The 15,790-nt window shown below is 49.7% G+C and overlaps 1 protein-coding gene across 2 annotated transcripts; it reads right to left on the bottom strand.

The window, feature by feature from the left end:
- Positions 1-8,751: 8,751 nt before the first annotated feature.
- Positions 8,752-14,683, bottom strand: LRRC10B (leucine rich repeat containing 10B). 2 transcript variants are annotated; one of them, XM_048852661.2, is made up of 2 exons: positions 10,484-14,683; positions 8,752-9,902 (listed from the first exon to the last, which is right to left on the bottom strand). In XM_048852661.2, the coding sequence occupies exon 1, from the start codon at positions 14,237-14,239 to the stop codon at positions 13,349-13,351; it is 891 nt and encodes a 296-aa protein (XP_048708618.1). In that variant the 5' UTR covers positions 14,240-14,683; the 3' UTR covers positions 8,752-9,902; positions 10,484-13,348. The 2 variants fall into 2 exon arrangements, with proteins under 2 accessions (XP_048708618.1, XP_048708620.1); XM_048852663.2 differs by having other exon boundaries at positions 12,187-14,683.
- Between the last annotated feature and the right edge of the window lie 1,107 nt (positions 14,684-15,790).

The following is a 15,790-nucleotide window of genomic DNA, read 5'->3' as shown; positions in this document are numbered from 1 at the left end:
AGTTAGACTGTTTCACATTCTTTCAGATTGGTTTGATTTTTATTAACTCCAATGTCTAATTATCACAGTGGAGAGGATGACTTTGGTAAAGCCTGAGCACCTTCTCCCCTTTAATTACGGCATAAGAATGAGGCTCCTGGCGTAAGAACACATCCTCCAAGATCCCCAAGAAGACCAGAGTTGGCATTCCTGGTATTTTATTTGTCCACCATGAAGAAGCAGAAAAGGGCATCAGCCCAATTTCCTGTAACTCCTTTGCAGGTCTGTTAAGCACAATGGTACAGAAGAACTAGAAAGCGGATTGAAAAATGCCACCTATAAGCCTGCTGTAAACACTCAGTCACATCCAGTTATGGGCCTGGAAGCATGTTTGGAGCAGAGCACAGTTGACATCTGCTCAGCATGGGGAGGCCCAGGGGAGCTGGTTACTGCTCCCTGATTTGCAGATTGCATCTGCACCACTCTTCGCCTGGGACAGGCTGCTGTAACCTATACCCACTGAGCACAGCCACAGCGCAGCACACCCTGGCCACTGCCCCTCCCCACCCCGACATGCCCCTTACACTGGGGCTGAGTGGTGGTGCAGGGGTTCTGTTCTGCCCTGCCGGAGGAATTCTCAGCTGATGAGATCTGGCTGCTTTCCAGTCCCTTGAATGTATTATATTGGGGTTCTTTGTAGCTCCAGCTGAGATTACAAAACCTGCTGTTCTCACAGAGCATGCCGACATTTTCAAGAACTGAATATTTTTTCAGGTAAACATTCCTCTCATCTTGATCCAGTAGCCACCCCTGCCATCAGCACACCAAGAAAAATACCACTTGCAAACTGAAATTGCCTCCAGCAGGAATTAGACCACGCAGTAAAAGCAGGGATTGTCACTAGCATGACAGGAGCTACAAACAGTCATTTACAAACTGCTATTTACCAGTTAGAGAAAAAGCCCCAAACAAGCAAACTCAGTCTGTCTGGACCTTCAGCAGCATAGGTGAGCAACATAATGTCCACATTACGCCAGACTTTGAAGACAATGGGCCAGATCCTCAGCTGGTGCAAATCAGCATGGCTGTGCTGAGCATTTGGCACATTACACGTACACTGACTGGCTCCTCCGGAGTGCAGGATGTAAGGCCAGAGTATTAAGCAATTCAACTGTCTGAAGAGTCATCGCGAGTCTATTTTTGACTGATTTTAACCAGGACAAATTCCTTTGTCCACCTTTTGGCATCAGTTCAGCATAAGAAAAATTCCAGTACCAGACTGATGAGACACATGAAAGACTCAACAGAGCTGCAGTCATTTGACATCATCCAAATATTTGGGGGAAACTCTAGAAATCACCTGACAAAGGGGCACATCTTAGGCCAAGGAAAAGTGTGATCTGCATCCGAGATGTAGCATTGCTGCAGGTGGGATCAAACTACCGTCACTACGATCAAGAACAAGGAATGACCACAGGACTATTGTTCCGAGCTAGAGTCAATACTTGGCCCATTTAGCCCAACCTGTCCAGGTCTGTGAAAATAGAAGAAACTCATGCTCAAAGGTATCAGAAAAGAAGCAGGTCCAGCATTTATCTATTTTGATCCAAAAGAACAGCTGATGCTACAAGCAGATGCATTTAAGAATGAACTTATTCTGCTCTTCCAGAAGGGCCACCCCTCTGTTATGCAACCAGTTCATTCACACCAACAGGGGAACATTATGCACAAACAGCAAAGGAGCTACAGGCACTGGTATTTGGCTACAAGCGCTTTCATCAATATAGGTATTGATCCCCACGTTAGAGTTAAATCCAGCCATGAATTATTTCCATCAATCCTGAAATAACCATTCACTGCAGGATTCTCCAATGGCAGATGCAACAGCCACGCTGTGTATCGTCCATGGAGAGAGAGGCCTGTTGACAAGCTGTTAAAAAATAACAAAAATCCATTACTGATAACACCAGCGAAAGAATGAACATGCAGGACCACATGGGAAATTCTGAAGTGCCAGGAAGTGATCGGAAAGTGACAGAGGCAACTAAAGGGGAAGAACAAAATACAACTTTGGAATTAGCAGTAGGGGGTAGACTGCTAGATATTGAAAAAGGAATGTCCCTGCTTCATTGCCAAATAATGGAAACAGAGAGAAGCAATCTCATTTTTGAATGGTGTAATCTTTAAAAGCAAGAAAAAATAAAATCATTTCCTAGCGGTTCTTGCTCTCTGAAGATGTAGGGGCAAATCCTCAGCTGGTGTAAACTGGCATAGCTTTACTGAAATCAATGACGCTATGCTGATTTGCACCAGCTGGGCATCTGGCCCATCAAAGTCAGTGGATTACTGATTTTAGGTGTATAAAACCAGCATAAGACCAGGAAGAAATTCTCCTAGCTGTGAAGTTCTGAGCAGTTAGGTACCCGTAAAGGGATGTCTCATGTCACACACGCACTTCCCCCTCTCTCAATGACTAGGTTGCTTTTCCTTGTTCCCTGGTCAGTTCCTTCCAAAGCAAGAGGCAAAAATAATCCCACCAGGCAATTAGCAAAACTAATAGGCAGAAACTCCAGAGCCCCAGGTCTGCGGGGAAGAGGGGAGAGCACTAATCCACTGGGAGGAGAACAAAAATTCAGACAAGTGATTTCATTGATTTCCAAAGATACTATCTCATTTGATTCTCTTCTTGAATACTAAACCACACTGTTATTAGTTCTTATTGCAGTATCTGGTACAGAGTAAAACAAGGGATATATGTGCCTTGAAAGGTAACAGATTTTTAACATGGAAGAATAAGGTATCTCCTAAAAATGCAACTACTGGACAATTTCAAGAGATATCCCAATTAAATAAAACTCCAGGGGGCAGCAGCATCATGGTGAGCCCAACCTTGAAGGCAGTTTAAGCACCGATAAATCAAGCCCGGATTGTTGCTGAAAAGCCAAGTCTAAACAGTGATGCTTGGTACATGAATGCAGCATAAACCAGGTGGCTGCATTGCAAATCTGAACAGAGACAGATTTGACAACGGTTGCCGAAACTGCTCTTCTGTGAACGGAAGGACCCTTGGCAGGTCGTAGCAGCAAATCCAAAGAGCCATTTAGCTACAGCTCTCTTGGGAACAGCAGAACCTACTGTACTGGTGTCAAAGCCAGCCTCTCCCTGGATTAGCCCCCCAATCAAAGCAGTGTCCTGGGGTATGGCCGTTGTCGCATACTAGCTGCTACTTGGAGCCACAGGGGAGAGTTGGGTGTAAAATGAAGACCAATGAAAAAGAACCTCTCAAGAGTGCAACTGTCTTGACTTTCAGAAGTACTACCTCTCCTTCTACACCCCATATTCCCCTACAAGGCAGCTATGCAGAGAAATGCCTATCGCCAGCATGCTAAGTCTTCTTTGGCGGACGAGACCTTCTGGTCCAATGGCTGGAAAGGCACTGAACCAGCATACTGTGGAATATGGAAGACTTGACCAGGCACAAAAGATGTCAACCTACCCACTACAGATAATGAAGTTCCCAGTCATTGAGACCTTTGGACCTTGGGTCTTTGACTTCAGCAGTCAAGAGAGTGAGACTTCTCTCTTAAAAAGCCTTACACACAGGCATTCCCACATCATTAAGAGCCCACAGCCACAAGAGAACGCACAAGAAGCTGTGGCATCAGCATCATGTACAACGGCCAGTCATATACATAATATATACTTCAAGTACATAAAAGGTTATTACAAAGAGGAGGAAGAAAAATTGTTCTCCTTAAGCTCTGAGGATAGGACAAGAAGCAATGGGCTTTAATTGCAGCAAGGGAGGTTTAGGTTGGATATTGGGAAAAACTTCCTAACTGTCAGAGTGGTTAAGCACTGGAATAAATTGCCTAGGGAGGTGGTGGAATCTCCATCGATGGAGATTTTTAAGAGCAGGTTAGACAAACACCTGTCGTGGATGGTCTAGGTAATACTGAGTCCTGCCATGAGTGCAGGGGGCTGGACTAGATGACCTCTTGAGGTCCCTTCCAGTCCTACGATTCTATATGCCTACTGATGTCAAGGGGTAAACTCCAGAGGAGAGGGAGCTCAGAGGCACAAAGCCCAAGCACATTAACAGGACAGTGTATTGCAGGACTAATCTCAGTGCCAAAGAGCTGCAATGAGTTCAGAGAAATGTCTCATTGCTGCACCCACAGAAGGATGCGCTGTGGAGGAGATAGGCCCAAGGCCCTGAGGGCACCAGTGGCCCAGGCAGCCAGTCAGTCTTTGCCTAGGCACCCTGGAAGGAGCAGATACCACCAACACCACCAATGGTCATGGCCTTGAACACCCAGTTAGAAAGAAAGAAAGACTACTCAAGGAACCAGTAAAAGATACAGGGCTAAAGTATCACAACGCTGCTGAAGCGTCACCAAAAGCCAGGACAAACACCGCCAGAGCTGGCAAGTCCCCAGGCAGCCCCTTCACCGAAGGCAGTCTGAAAAGAATTGCCCATGGAACACTAAGGAGCAGACCACACACTGCAGGAGTGGACTGCAGGAGTTGGCCATACCTCAGCCCTTCAGAGCTCAGGCAGTTCTAGCTTTGTCTCATGCTGGCAGCATGAGCCCAAGGGTGGCAATCCACTGAGATGGGTTATTTGGCCAGAACAGGTGTTCCATGTGCACTGAGAAACTCTCCAACTGGGTTCAGAGACTTTAAGGCCAGAGGGTACCTTCGCAATCATCTAAGCTGACCGCCTGCACATTGCAGGCCACAGATCCTCACCCACCCACTCCTGTAGTAGGCCCATAACCTCTGGCTGATGGGCATGCAGAAAGGCGAGCAAAGAAACTGTGACCTACTCCTTTGATTTGGTACATTGTCAGCAAGTTGACCAGCTTGATACAAGTGAGCCAATGATACCTCATGGAATGCCAGCAAGATCATGGCAGACCATTGACAGTTGTTTGATTCCTTGTGTGGAACAACAGACACGATATGAATGTTGTGCAATATTATACTAACTTCTCTGAACTGGAAATCCTGAATACCACTGAAAGTACCACAAATGGAGGGCCATACCCACTAGACATGGAATCCCTAGAAAGATTGTCTTAGACAACGGCTTTTGTTATTCCTCAGAGGAATCTGCAATCTTTGCCAGTGCATGAGTTGGTAAACATAGCACAGTTAATCTGTGTTATCCACAAAGCAACAGTCTTGCTAAGGAACCAGTCCAAAGGACAGAACGTATACCGGTCAAAAGCCAAGGCTGATGGCAAAGGTTCTGCAGCCTCTATCAGAATTCACTTATTGACTTTAAAGTGTGATTCTACTCTGAAAAGTGACACTATAGAAATGGCACCGTGATGTTCTACATCTGTCACCTCTCAATGATTCCAGGTCAAATGTGCTTAGTATACAAGTAAAAAGAAGCCAGCCACTAAAACTCACCTTAGGCTCTGAAAACTAAATTTAATTCTTTCCTTCTTCGACATCATCACCAGCTAGAGAGTTTCTGCAGGCCAATTTTGACCTTTGTTGGCATCTCTGCAGCCCCCTATCTTCTGATTGTGTCCTCAGTGACACTGGTGAAACCCCTTCACCTTCAATGGGGTTGCACATGTGTAAATGACTGGAACGGAGGCATGGCTGCATGGCAATCAGGAGATGTGACTGTAGCATGTGGTGACAGACCTGAGTGAGCTTTGATCTAGCCCGAGTTACAAGAACAGTAAAGCTGGAACAGCAAGGGCAGCTGCCTGGGCACGGCCCACCTGCCCAGGACCCTGGGCACACACTCAAGCAGCTGCCCTCCATTCTGTCGCAGATTCACAGCTATCCTTACTCGAGCTCCATCACAGCTATCTTGGATATGTCTATACATGCTGCAATCACACCCCTGACTGCAGTGCAGACAGACCCTGAGCACACAATTCTGCCGATGGTGTCAGTGCAGAAGGAACAGAATCCAGCTCACTCAGGGCTAAGAGGTGTGAGAAACAGCCAAAATGTATTTTTCTCAATAAAGCAACCAGATATTATTCATTATTTTCAGGTGCCCCCAAATGTGCTGGGCGTCTGAAAACACTCCAGGAGTAGATCTGCTGAGCAACCCCCTGCCGGTTTTGCAGACTCACTTTTCAGAGTGGAATCACACTTCAAATCACCAGTCCATGTACCAACCCCTTTTCTCAGCACACAGAAATGGCTGAAATAGCAGCTCTCTGAACCTGCTGAGAAGATCCCTAGTCTACATGAGCAAACCAGAAGCTGATAAAAAGCCCTGGGCCGGTGTTCGCAAACCTTGCATCTCCTATGGCACACACAATTTGTGAATCGCTAAGACAACACGCCCTGTGCCAGCCAAACCAATGTCACCTACTAGAACAGCACAAACACCTCTACCAGGAAGCCAGAGTACCAAATATGGCCCAAGATTGAAACCCAAGAAAGTCAGGGATTTGTATACTGCCTCCTATGACTATGAGTATTGGGCGTAGGTGGATGATTGCCCGGAGACATCGAGACTTCTCACGTATACGTTGCGAGCCAGAACCTCAGCTGGGGTAAATCGGTGCAGCTTCATTGATTTTAACGGAACTAGGCCAATTAATACCTTCTGAGGATCAGGTCTTGTGTATGCTTGGATTGTTTCAGTGTAAAGAGCAGAATGGTCACATGAAACCACTTGCCACAGTCAATGCGACTGATTCGTATTTCTCTTCCAGCAGACACTGTACATATGAGAAAGGTTCTCTGAAGGGACAGGTAACAAAATGTGCTCTTCCCTTTTGCAGTGAACCTGCTCATTTTGTTTACCCTGAACATTTCAGATTCATGCCCTTCTAAAGAGAGACTTCCTCTCTGCTAGGCTGCCTTATGTTTGCAGTCAGCAGGAGCAGATGGAAACAGAAGCATGCTCCTAACAACTGTGATTAAAACAAGACACAAAGCAGTGCACGCTGGATATTGGAGAATATGCCACTTATATACATACAGATCCTATGCTCTAAACTGTGACCCAAAGATGCACACATGCCATAGCAATTTGCATACAGTGCTAGGGCTTTGAAGTCTCACTTGGATTCCTGCAGTGTCAGATTAGCTCAAGACCAGACCTGCACATGCTCTCCTGGAATGCAGGCCCAAACCCGACCCGTGCAGATGCAATTGTTGTGCCTGGAACCGGCCTCCCAGATTGGATCCCATTCCTTTTGTGGACCCTCTCTTGACTCCCTCCAGCTAATGCCCTCCATGGGAGTGAAAAATAGGCAGTCTAATGCCACAAGGGAAGCACAGCGCAGACAGTCAGACAGAGGGAGCCTGGGGAAGTCAGACTCACGGGGGTAGCATGGGGCAGCCAGGCAGAAGAGCTGGGGAGCAGCAGAAGTAATGGCCCCAACAAAAAAGCAGGGCAAGAAGGAGGGGAGACTGTGTTATTTCAGCATCCAAATGCCTTTCTGTGGGACTGCAACAAAAATGTGGCCACCTACAAACTTTGTGCTTGTCATTATGTTGCACACTGGGGCCAATCAGACCTTCAAAGTGATAGTGGGGATAGAACTCAGATCTCCTGCTTTAAAAAAAAAAGAAATAAAAAGCATACACTCCTGCTCCTTGAGCTAAAGGGGAATCTTCCTTAGCTATCAGCAGTAGAGTGCTCTGACATACAGAAGAACATTTCTGATTTTATTCAATGGAAAGCAGTGGTGTGCATACATGCCACTCTCTATGCATGCAGGTTGTCCCATTCGTACATAGAGGTGTGAATGCCACTATCTTGTATTACTATAGTGTCTTCAATCCCAAAGCACTTCAGACACTATGAACCGGGGTAGTCAATAGGCAGATCGTGAGCCAAATCCAGACTGCCAGAGGCTTTTGAACGGACCATGAAATCTTTTTATTTACTTATTATCATTATTGATGTGTGAAAAATGTTTCTCTGGAGTCTGGACCTTGACTATACCATTACCAAAAAATTCCCCTGCTATAAACCATTCAGATAGCACCTCTGAACAGAGCTCACCTTTGGAGTGAAAGGTGGGATCCAGCCAGGATACAACACACTCTAGAACAGTGACTCTCACCCTTTCCAGACTACTGCACCCCTTTCAGGAATGGGATTTGTCTTGCATACCCCCAAGTTTCACCTCACACTACTTGCTTACAACATCAAACATAAACATACAAAAGTGTCACAGCACACTATTACTGAAAAGTTGCTGACTTTCTCATTTTTACCCTTATAAATCAATTGGAATATAAATATTGTACTTGCATTTCAGTAAGAGCAGTATAAACCAGTCATTGTCTGTATGAAATTTTAGTTTGCATGACTTCACTAGTGCTTTTTATGTAGCCTGCTGTAAAACTAGGCAAATATTTAGAGAAGTTGATGTACCCCTGGAAGACCTCTGCATTCACTCAGGGGGTACACGTATCAATGGTTGAGCACCACTGTGCTAGAACACCAGAGAGCAGGGGCAAAATCCTAATCTTATAAAAGTGCCTGGGAGCACTTTAATGTCCAAACAGAGCAGACTGGACCACTCCGGTTAAAGCCTGGCGCTCAGTTTCTCTCTCTCAGTAAAAAAGCTAAGTCAACCCAGCTGGAATGTGAACTTATGATACCGGGCAGCAGAGCTGTGTCACACCTGATACATAGACAACAAAGCCAACCCTGGATGAAACCCTAGACAATGGCCTCCCAGATCGCGACACAATTCTGGAACTTCACAACTCACAAACATTCCGTATCCCTCCATACACTTGACTGTAGTTCATTTGCATACTGCAGTCTTATTGGTTACAATCAGAGCCGCTTGAAACGCAGCCTTTTTATTCTGCAGGAAATTCCAACATTTCAAAACCTGGGTTTGCGCCACACCAGCATGGACACAGAAAACGGTGAAATTTCCCATGAAATGAAATTTTCAAAACAATTTAGTTTCAGGTCAAACAAAACATTTCGTTCAGATTTTGACTTTTTAAAAAGTTTATATGTTACTGATAGAAAACAAAATACATTTCTAAATAAAGTTATTTCAAAATGAAAAATCAAAACATTCCACTTTGACCTTATCCCAACCCTTCAGTTCCATTTTTATTTCGTAACAACACTTTGTCAAAGTCCCTATGCTCCCGCAGAGAGTTTTGAGAAAACTGTCTCATCTGAACATTTTTTGACCAGCTCTACTTAAAATGTCTTGCAACTCTGACTGTTTTTAAAATCAAAAATGTAAACCTTTGGTCTGAAGTCTTTGGACTGGTCCACAGACACACGCTGCTCCGACAAGTAACTTGGGAAACTCACTGCTGCAGGATGTTATGGGGGAAAAGAACTCAGTGGGATCCACAGGTTCTTATGCTTCAGTGAAAGCTGATCACCATCTGGGATCAGGAAACATTATTGCCCCCTATCACCTTGCTATGGTATTGCACAATTCAATGTATTATGCGGGGGAGCATACTGGCTACTGCCAGAGGCAGGATACCAGACTAGACAGACCACGGGTCTATTATACTATAACAAGGAGGACAGATATTGGCCCAGCTGATCATTGATCTGCTCTAATGCCTCAAGGAAGTGAAATACCAGATGAGATGGACTCACTGCTCTGATCCGGTCTTCGGAAGACTAAGAGACCTTCCCTCATCCTGGCTGGAGCAGGACAGTAGAAATTCACTCCACCTTCACAAATGGGCAGTAGGATTTAGACTTCATGCTCAGTGAGGCTGAGGATTAAGATAACCAGGGCCAGTCAGCCTTTAGCACAAGCAATGTTCCTGTGGGTACCTGCATTCTTGCCACACATACACCAGATTCCTGGGCTGACTCAGCAACTGCGGCCAGTTCAATGTCCCGCTCCAGCAGAGGGGGCGGGACTGAGATAACTTGCTTCTCAATCCCCGCCCCTGACCTGGCAGCCTCTTGCTGACTCCGGATGTTACTATAAGAAACAGCAAAGGAAATCATTTGAAATTGTTCCCTTAAGAAGCCTAATAAAACCACTTGAAGCTGATCAAGAGGAGAGCAGAGAAATGACTCAAAACAGGAGGAAGAGGGGAATGAATTAACTACTCCAGTTAAGCAACATTCCTGATCTTGGTAAACAAAACACCTCTAAGAGGTACAGGAATCCCCACCACCAATTTCAAGGGAGTCTGGACAATCAGCAATAAAAGGCCCTTCCCAGGCAGCAGTTTAGCCTCAGTGTACCCAGCTTAATAAACTCATGTGTGCGCTAAGCCTCAGGCAGGCATGCCCCAATGCACAGAGCTAGCCAGGGCAGGCAGCAGCAGTGGGCTCAGAGAGGAGATCACTGCAGAGTGCTATGGGGATAACATGCTGTATACCCCTAACTCACAGAGACAGGGGCAGCAGGACTCTGGATCTCTGAAATACAAGGGCCAGGGAAGCACTAAGGGCTGTAACTGTCAGGAGACATTCTTTCCCCCTCCACCCGCCGTCATTTTGATAGCACAATTAGAATTTGTTTTCCCAACAGCCACCTGAGTCAGTCTCTCTCACCTCCCATGTTTGCCCCTTGGCCTGACCTTCCAGCCTCTCTACTCATCACTTCGTGGCCCATTGCAGCTGGGATGGCATATCCTCAGGTTCCACAAGGGCTTTTCAAATGAGGTGGGAGAGAGCAAGAGAGAGAGGACACAGCTGAAATAGAGACAGAGGGAGCACGGCTCAGAAAGAGATACCCCACAGCTCAGACAGAACAACAGAGAGTGAGGACTTGGTTTTCAGGTGCAGATGGGCCAGCTCCAGGACCAAGACCATGCAGTTTGCGCCTCCCCTAGTCACACAGACCAATTCAGCCCCCAGAGCAAAAATGACGCAGACAGGGACAGAGCAGTTCTGAGAGACATGAGTCATACTGTTCCTGTTATCAGTACTGGGCTGATTAATCCCCACCCAAGGCACCTGAACCTGCTACAGAGACACCTGCTACAACAGCACACAGGCCCTGTCAGCTCAGCCTAGAAAAGACCAAAAATCATGGGCTTAAAGCCCCAAAGCAAATTAAAATGTTACTGTGCAGACACACACAGAACCCACCTGAACAAGCCACACCTTGGCCTCATAGTCATGCAGCAGGAAGGGCCCAGCTGGCTACAGGATGTGCTACAGACCTTTAAAATCCTCCGGCTACCTTCAACCCGCAGATAAATCTACTGCTAGATCTTTATGGGTGGGGAGTGTGGAGTACAGCAATTGGCACTCAGGCTGCACTGGAGGGGACATAAGCACTGCTAAAATCACCCTCCACTCTTACACAGGCAACATCTTCCCACCTTCTTCCAGACACTGCACAAAGCCCCAAAAAAGAAAAGTATGTTGGCTACTGGAATTAGAGAACATCATCAACACAAGCAGCTAGATTGTTCTAGCTCCCTTCTCACTAGCAGACCTCCTATCTACAGGGCACTGTGTAAAACAGAGCTGTGCTCTCACCAAGTATTGAAACAGTGATCCCAAAGCAAAAACGGAAACCAGGACACTTTCCACTAGAAACCCAAGGATGGGCAATTTTGTACCCCAATGTGACAGGAGAGACTGAAACTGACAGGCACTTTTTATTCTGCTGCATGAGATCCAAAAGAAGAGGAGGAGACTTTTCCAAGTGATCAGAACTAGCAAGATTCTTTGCAGAAAAGTAAAGAAGAAAAATGACATAACTTTGAGTGAAAGGAAAAAGACAGTGGAAATGACTTAATGCTACCTGGCCCCCAGCCAGTAAATCCACAAAAGATCATAGTGGGCACATGGTATAAAACCCAGTTAATCCTCTAAAACCCTGACCAAGGCACAGAGACTTGACAAAGTGTATTAACTTTGGCAATACTGGTATACTTTGACATGCCAATAAAGTTACTGAGATTGAAGCTGGGCTGAGAGTGAACACAGCCCAGGGAGGAGTGGAGGGGAGGAGATGAAGAGAGGAGGGGAGAGCGCTACGGAGGGGAGCTCAGAGAGAGGTATGGAAAGGAGGGAAGGAGAATGGACCTAGTTCCCAGTGAGGGAGGAGTTGCACTGCAGAGGGAGTCACAAATGACAGCAGCAGGGGAGGGATGGAGGAGAGCAAGGAAGAGTGCAAAAAAGACCGTACAGTTCAGAGACGGGCAGAGAGAGGAAACAGGATTCCCCAAAATGTTAAAAATAACACAGATGCTTGAGAACCCAGTTCCCTTTCCCCAGACCATATGATTCTGTTTACATACTCTTTCCAAATAAACCATCCTGGCAGCAGCCTCCCTGAGAATCAGCCTGGGAGCCTCTTCCTCTCACTACCAGATTTTCTCAGTTTTCTACTTTTTATTGCTTAGATTTGGTACAAATCTAGCCCGCGGGGGAATGGGAGAATGAGCCTGCCACCCCCAGGAGGAAAGAGAGAGTCGGAGAGAGTCCTGCTGCTGCCACCCCACTGCCCCAGACGCACACAGTCCTGGTGGCCCAGTTCACACCAGCTTTTGCTTCTGTGCCCATTTAAGGGAATGGAAAGTCCAGGCAGCCTGCAAAGCAGTGCACAGGGCTCCTTTTCCCACCATACAAAGAGCGGAGGCAAAAACCCTTTCCAGGCCAGAGAGCAAGTGCTGCGCACAAACAAGGCTTTCCTATCAGCTTCTTTTCAAAGCTGACAGCTGGAAGGAGCAGCTTGGGAGATGTTTCTCTCTGTGAGTCTAATTCCAGTAGCAGAATAGGAATCTCTAGGATGTGAGAAGCTTTTCTGTTCATACTCGAACCATGTAGCCCTCCAGGGCGCGGAGTCCAAGGGAATGAAAAAACCCCACCAAACCAAACAGCATGGCTTTTTCCTGTCTTGCTTCTGAGTCCCGTGACAATGGGCCGGATGGCAAGTAGCAGAGATCACTCATAGATACCTAACCAAACAGCCACAGATTGTCACATTAAAGTCCTTTCAATTCCAGGCTTCCACCACAAGCTGGATGTTCTGAGAAGGCCAACTCTTATCAATGCCCATCTCAAACAGGGACCATCCTCCTACAGAGCTGGTCCAATGGGATTATCCAACACAACAGCATTGTGGTTTCCCCTGCCAACCCCCACGTCCTGTGGTTATGCAGGATGTCTCAGGGGTGCAGTGACTGCCCAGCACTTCTGCAGATAGATGATACTCCCCTTTGTGGTCTGTGGTCCCAGCAGGGAGACGGTGATCCCTTTGATTCATGGTTTTCCTGTCTCGTGCAAGAAGATAGTGACTCCCTGGACTGGTAGTTGCCCATGACCCTAGTTGGGAGACTGTGGCCCCCCATGGCCAGAGATGGTCCATGCAAACGCCTTGCACCGCAGAAGCGGATATACCAGCCCAACAATGTCCACCAGATTTTCTGAGCAGCAACCATGTTGTTGTAGTGCCCATTCTCATGTTTCTTCTGGGGAGCATTCCAGGGCAGAGAAACTGCCTTCAGCATCCTCCAGCAGAGAGGAGTCGTTCCTCAGGGTGCCCTGCATGGCTTCTGAGCCATTCTCCTCCTGTTCATCCTGCTCCTCCTGCTCCCGCAGGCTCTGGAGACGTTCCTCCCTGGCCTCCATCAGCTCCTGGGCCCCATCGCCCACAAGGGTGACAGTGTCAGCCACACAGGGTGGTGCTTTAACTGGATTATGGTCATAGGAAAAGAGCCGTAACCCTTTTAGGTGGGCCAGGTCTGGGAAGTCGATGATCTTGTTGCGGTCCAGGTCAAGGATATGGAGCTGGGCCATGCGGAGCAGGGGCTGTGGGAACTCCTCAAAGCGATTCCCATAAAGCCATAGCCCCCGGAGGCCGGTCATACGCGGCAGGCTGCCTGGCAGTGCCCGGAGTCGATTGTCACCCATCTGCAAGGACTGCAGTGCAGGCATCTGGAGCAAGGCCCGAGGGAAATGGTACAGGTAGTTGTTCTCAATCCACAAGCAGCGCAGAGTCTGGAGCTGGGCAAATTCTGCAGGGAGGCCAAAGAGGCGGTTGCTGCCCAGGTAGAGGCGGGTGAGACGGGGCAGGCGGCATAGTGCCTCAGGCACCTCCTCCAGCTTGTTGAAGTCCAGTGCCAGGATGCGCAGCTCCCGCAGTCCCTCGATCTCCTCAGGCAGCTCACGCAACCCCGTGCCACTGATGTAGAGCTTCTGCAGGCTGCCCAGGGCACACACTGGGCCTGGCAGCCGCTTCAGGTGCCGCCCGGTCAGCTCCAGTGTCTGATCCCCACCACTCAGCTGCTCCTCTGCTCCCGATGGCAGCCGCTCCTCCCTGCCTGAGGACCCTGCACTGCCCATTCTCATGGCCAAGGGCTGCTGGGATAACGAGAGCCACCGCCTCCAGCGGGGCAGCCCACAGGGAACATGACAACCAGCTAACCTGGTGCACCCCGGATTGGCCTCCTGGGACTAAGACCAGTGCCCCCCCCCCCCAGTCAGGGATGGGACCGACCAGCCTCCTGGCGCTGGGACTGGTGCCCCCTTGCTCCCCTCCGGCCAGGGCTGGGACTGGTGCCTCTGGATCGCCTCCCCCGAGACTAGGACATGTGCCCCCCTTGGGTGCCCTGTGCCAGGGATGGGGCTGGCTCCCCCTTGCCTCCTCCTGCCAGGGCCGGGAGCAGGGCCCCCCAACAGCCCCCCGGCTATGGGGCCGGTGCCCCCGGATCAGCCTCCCGGGACCAGGACCAAAGCCCCCGGGATCCCCCAGCCAGGGCCGGGCCGGTACCCCCTGGATCGCCCTCCCGGGGCTAGCACCCTGCCCCTACCCGGGATCGGCCTCCCCCCCGCGTGGTGCCGGCCCTGCCGCTGCGCGGCCCCCGGTGCCTCCCGGCCTCTCGCTCCGGGGCTCCCGGCTCGGTCTGAGCTCGGCTCCCACACACCCGGCGCCTAGCGACTCGTCTCCATAGCAACCCCCACGCGGGACAGCCCGCCTATGGCGGAGCCGCTCGGGCGGGCTGTCCTCAGACCCCGCCCCTATGACACGCCCACTCCCGAGGCCGCTGCTGCGGGACTGGCTGTACCCGATAAGGGCTCGCTCGCGAGGCCCTGCCCCGCCTCCAGCCGACACGGGCCTCGCCCCCCCCCGCCCGCGCGCACAGCCTCGGCTACACTCGGCCCCGCCCCCAGGACCTGTATCCTCACGACGACCTAGGCTACACAGGGCACAGACACCCCAGGGCTACAGCCCCAGGCTCAACCCCCACACCCCTTCCTCCGCTACACCCACCGCACAACCCGGCCCAGCTCCACTGAGAGACTCCCGACCCTCCAACAGCCACCACACCCCAGCCCCACCCCCTGTACAACTTCCTCCCCTGCTACACCCACCACACAACCCAGCCCAGCTCCACTGAGAGACTCCCTACCCTCCAACAGCCACCACACCCCAGCCCCACCCACTGTACAACTTCCTCCCCTGCTACCCCCACCGCACAACCCAGCCCAGCTCCACTGAGAGACTCCCGACCCTCCAACAGCCACCACACCCCAGCCCCACCCCCTGTACAACTTCCTCCCCTGCTACACCCACCGCACAACCCAGCCCAGCTCCACTGAGAGACTCCCGACCCTCCAACAGCCACCACACCCCAGCCCCACCCCCTGTACAACTTCCTCCCCTGCTACCCCCACCACACAACCCAGCCCAGCTCCACTGAGAGACTCCCTACCCTCCAACAGCCACCACACCCCAGCCCCACCCCCTGTACAACTTCCTCCCCTGCTACACCCACCGCACAACCCGGCCCAGCTCCACTGAGAGACTCCCGACCCTCCAACAGCCACCACACCCCAGCCCCACCCTCTGTACAACTTCCTCCTCCGCTACCCCCACCGCACAACCCGGCCCAGCTCCAC

Source organism: Caretta caretta, chromosome 6, assembly GCF_965140235.1.
Source record: "Caretta caretta isolate rCarCar2 chromosome 6, rCarCar1.hap1, whole genome shotgun sequence".
Lineage (NCBI taxonomy): Eukaryota > Metazoa > Chordata > Testudines > Cheloniidae > Caretta > Caretta caretta.
The sequence above is the reverse complement of the archived record's forward strand: the minus strand, read 5'-3'. Positions and strand labels throughout refer to the sequence as shown.

Bases quoted from the DNA above. Each gene is read 5' to 3' on its own strand.
- LRRC10B (XM_048852661.2), bottom strand. From the start codon at position 14,239: ATGAGAATGGGCAGTGCAGGGTCCTCAGGCAGGGAGGAGCGGCTGCCA.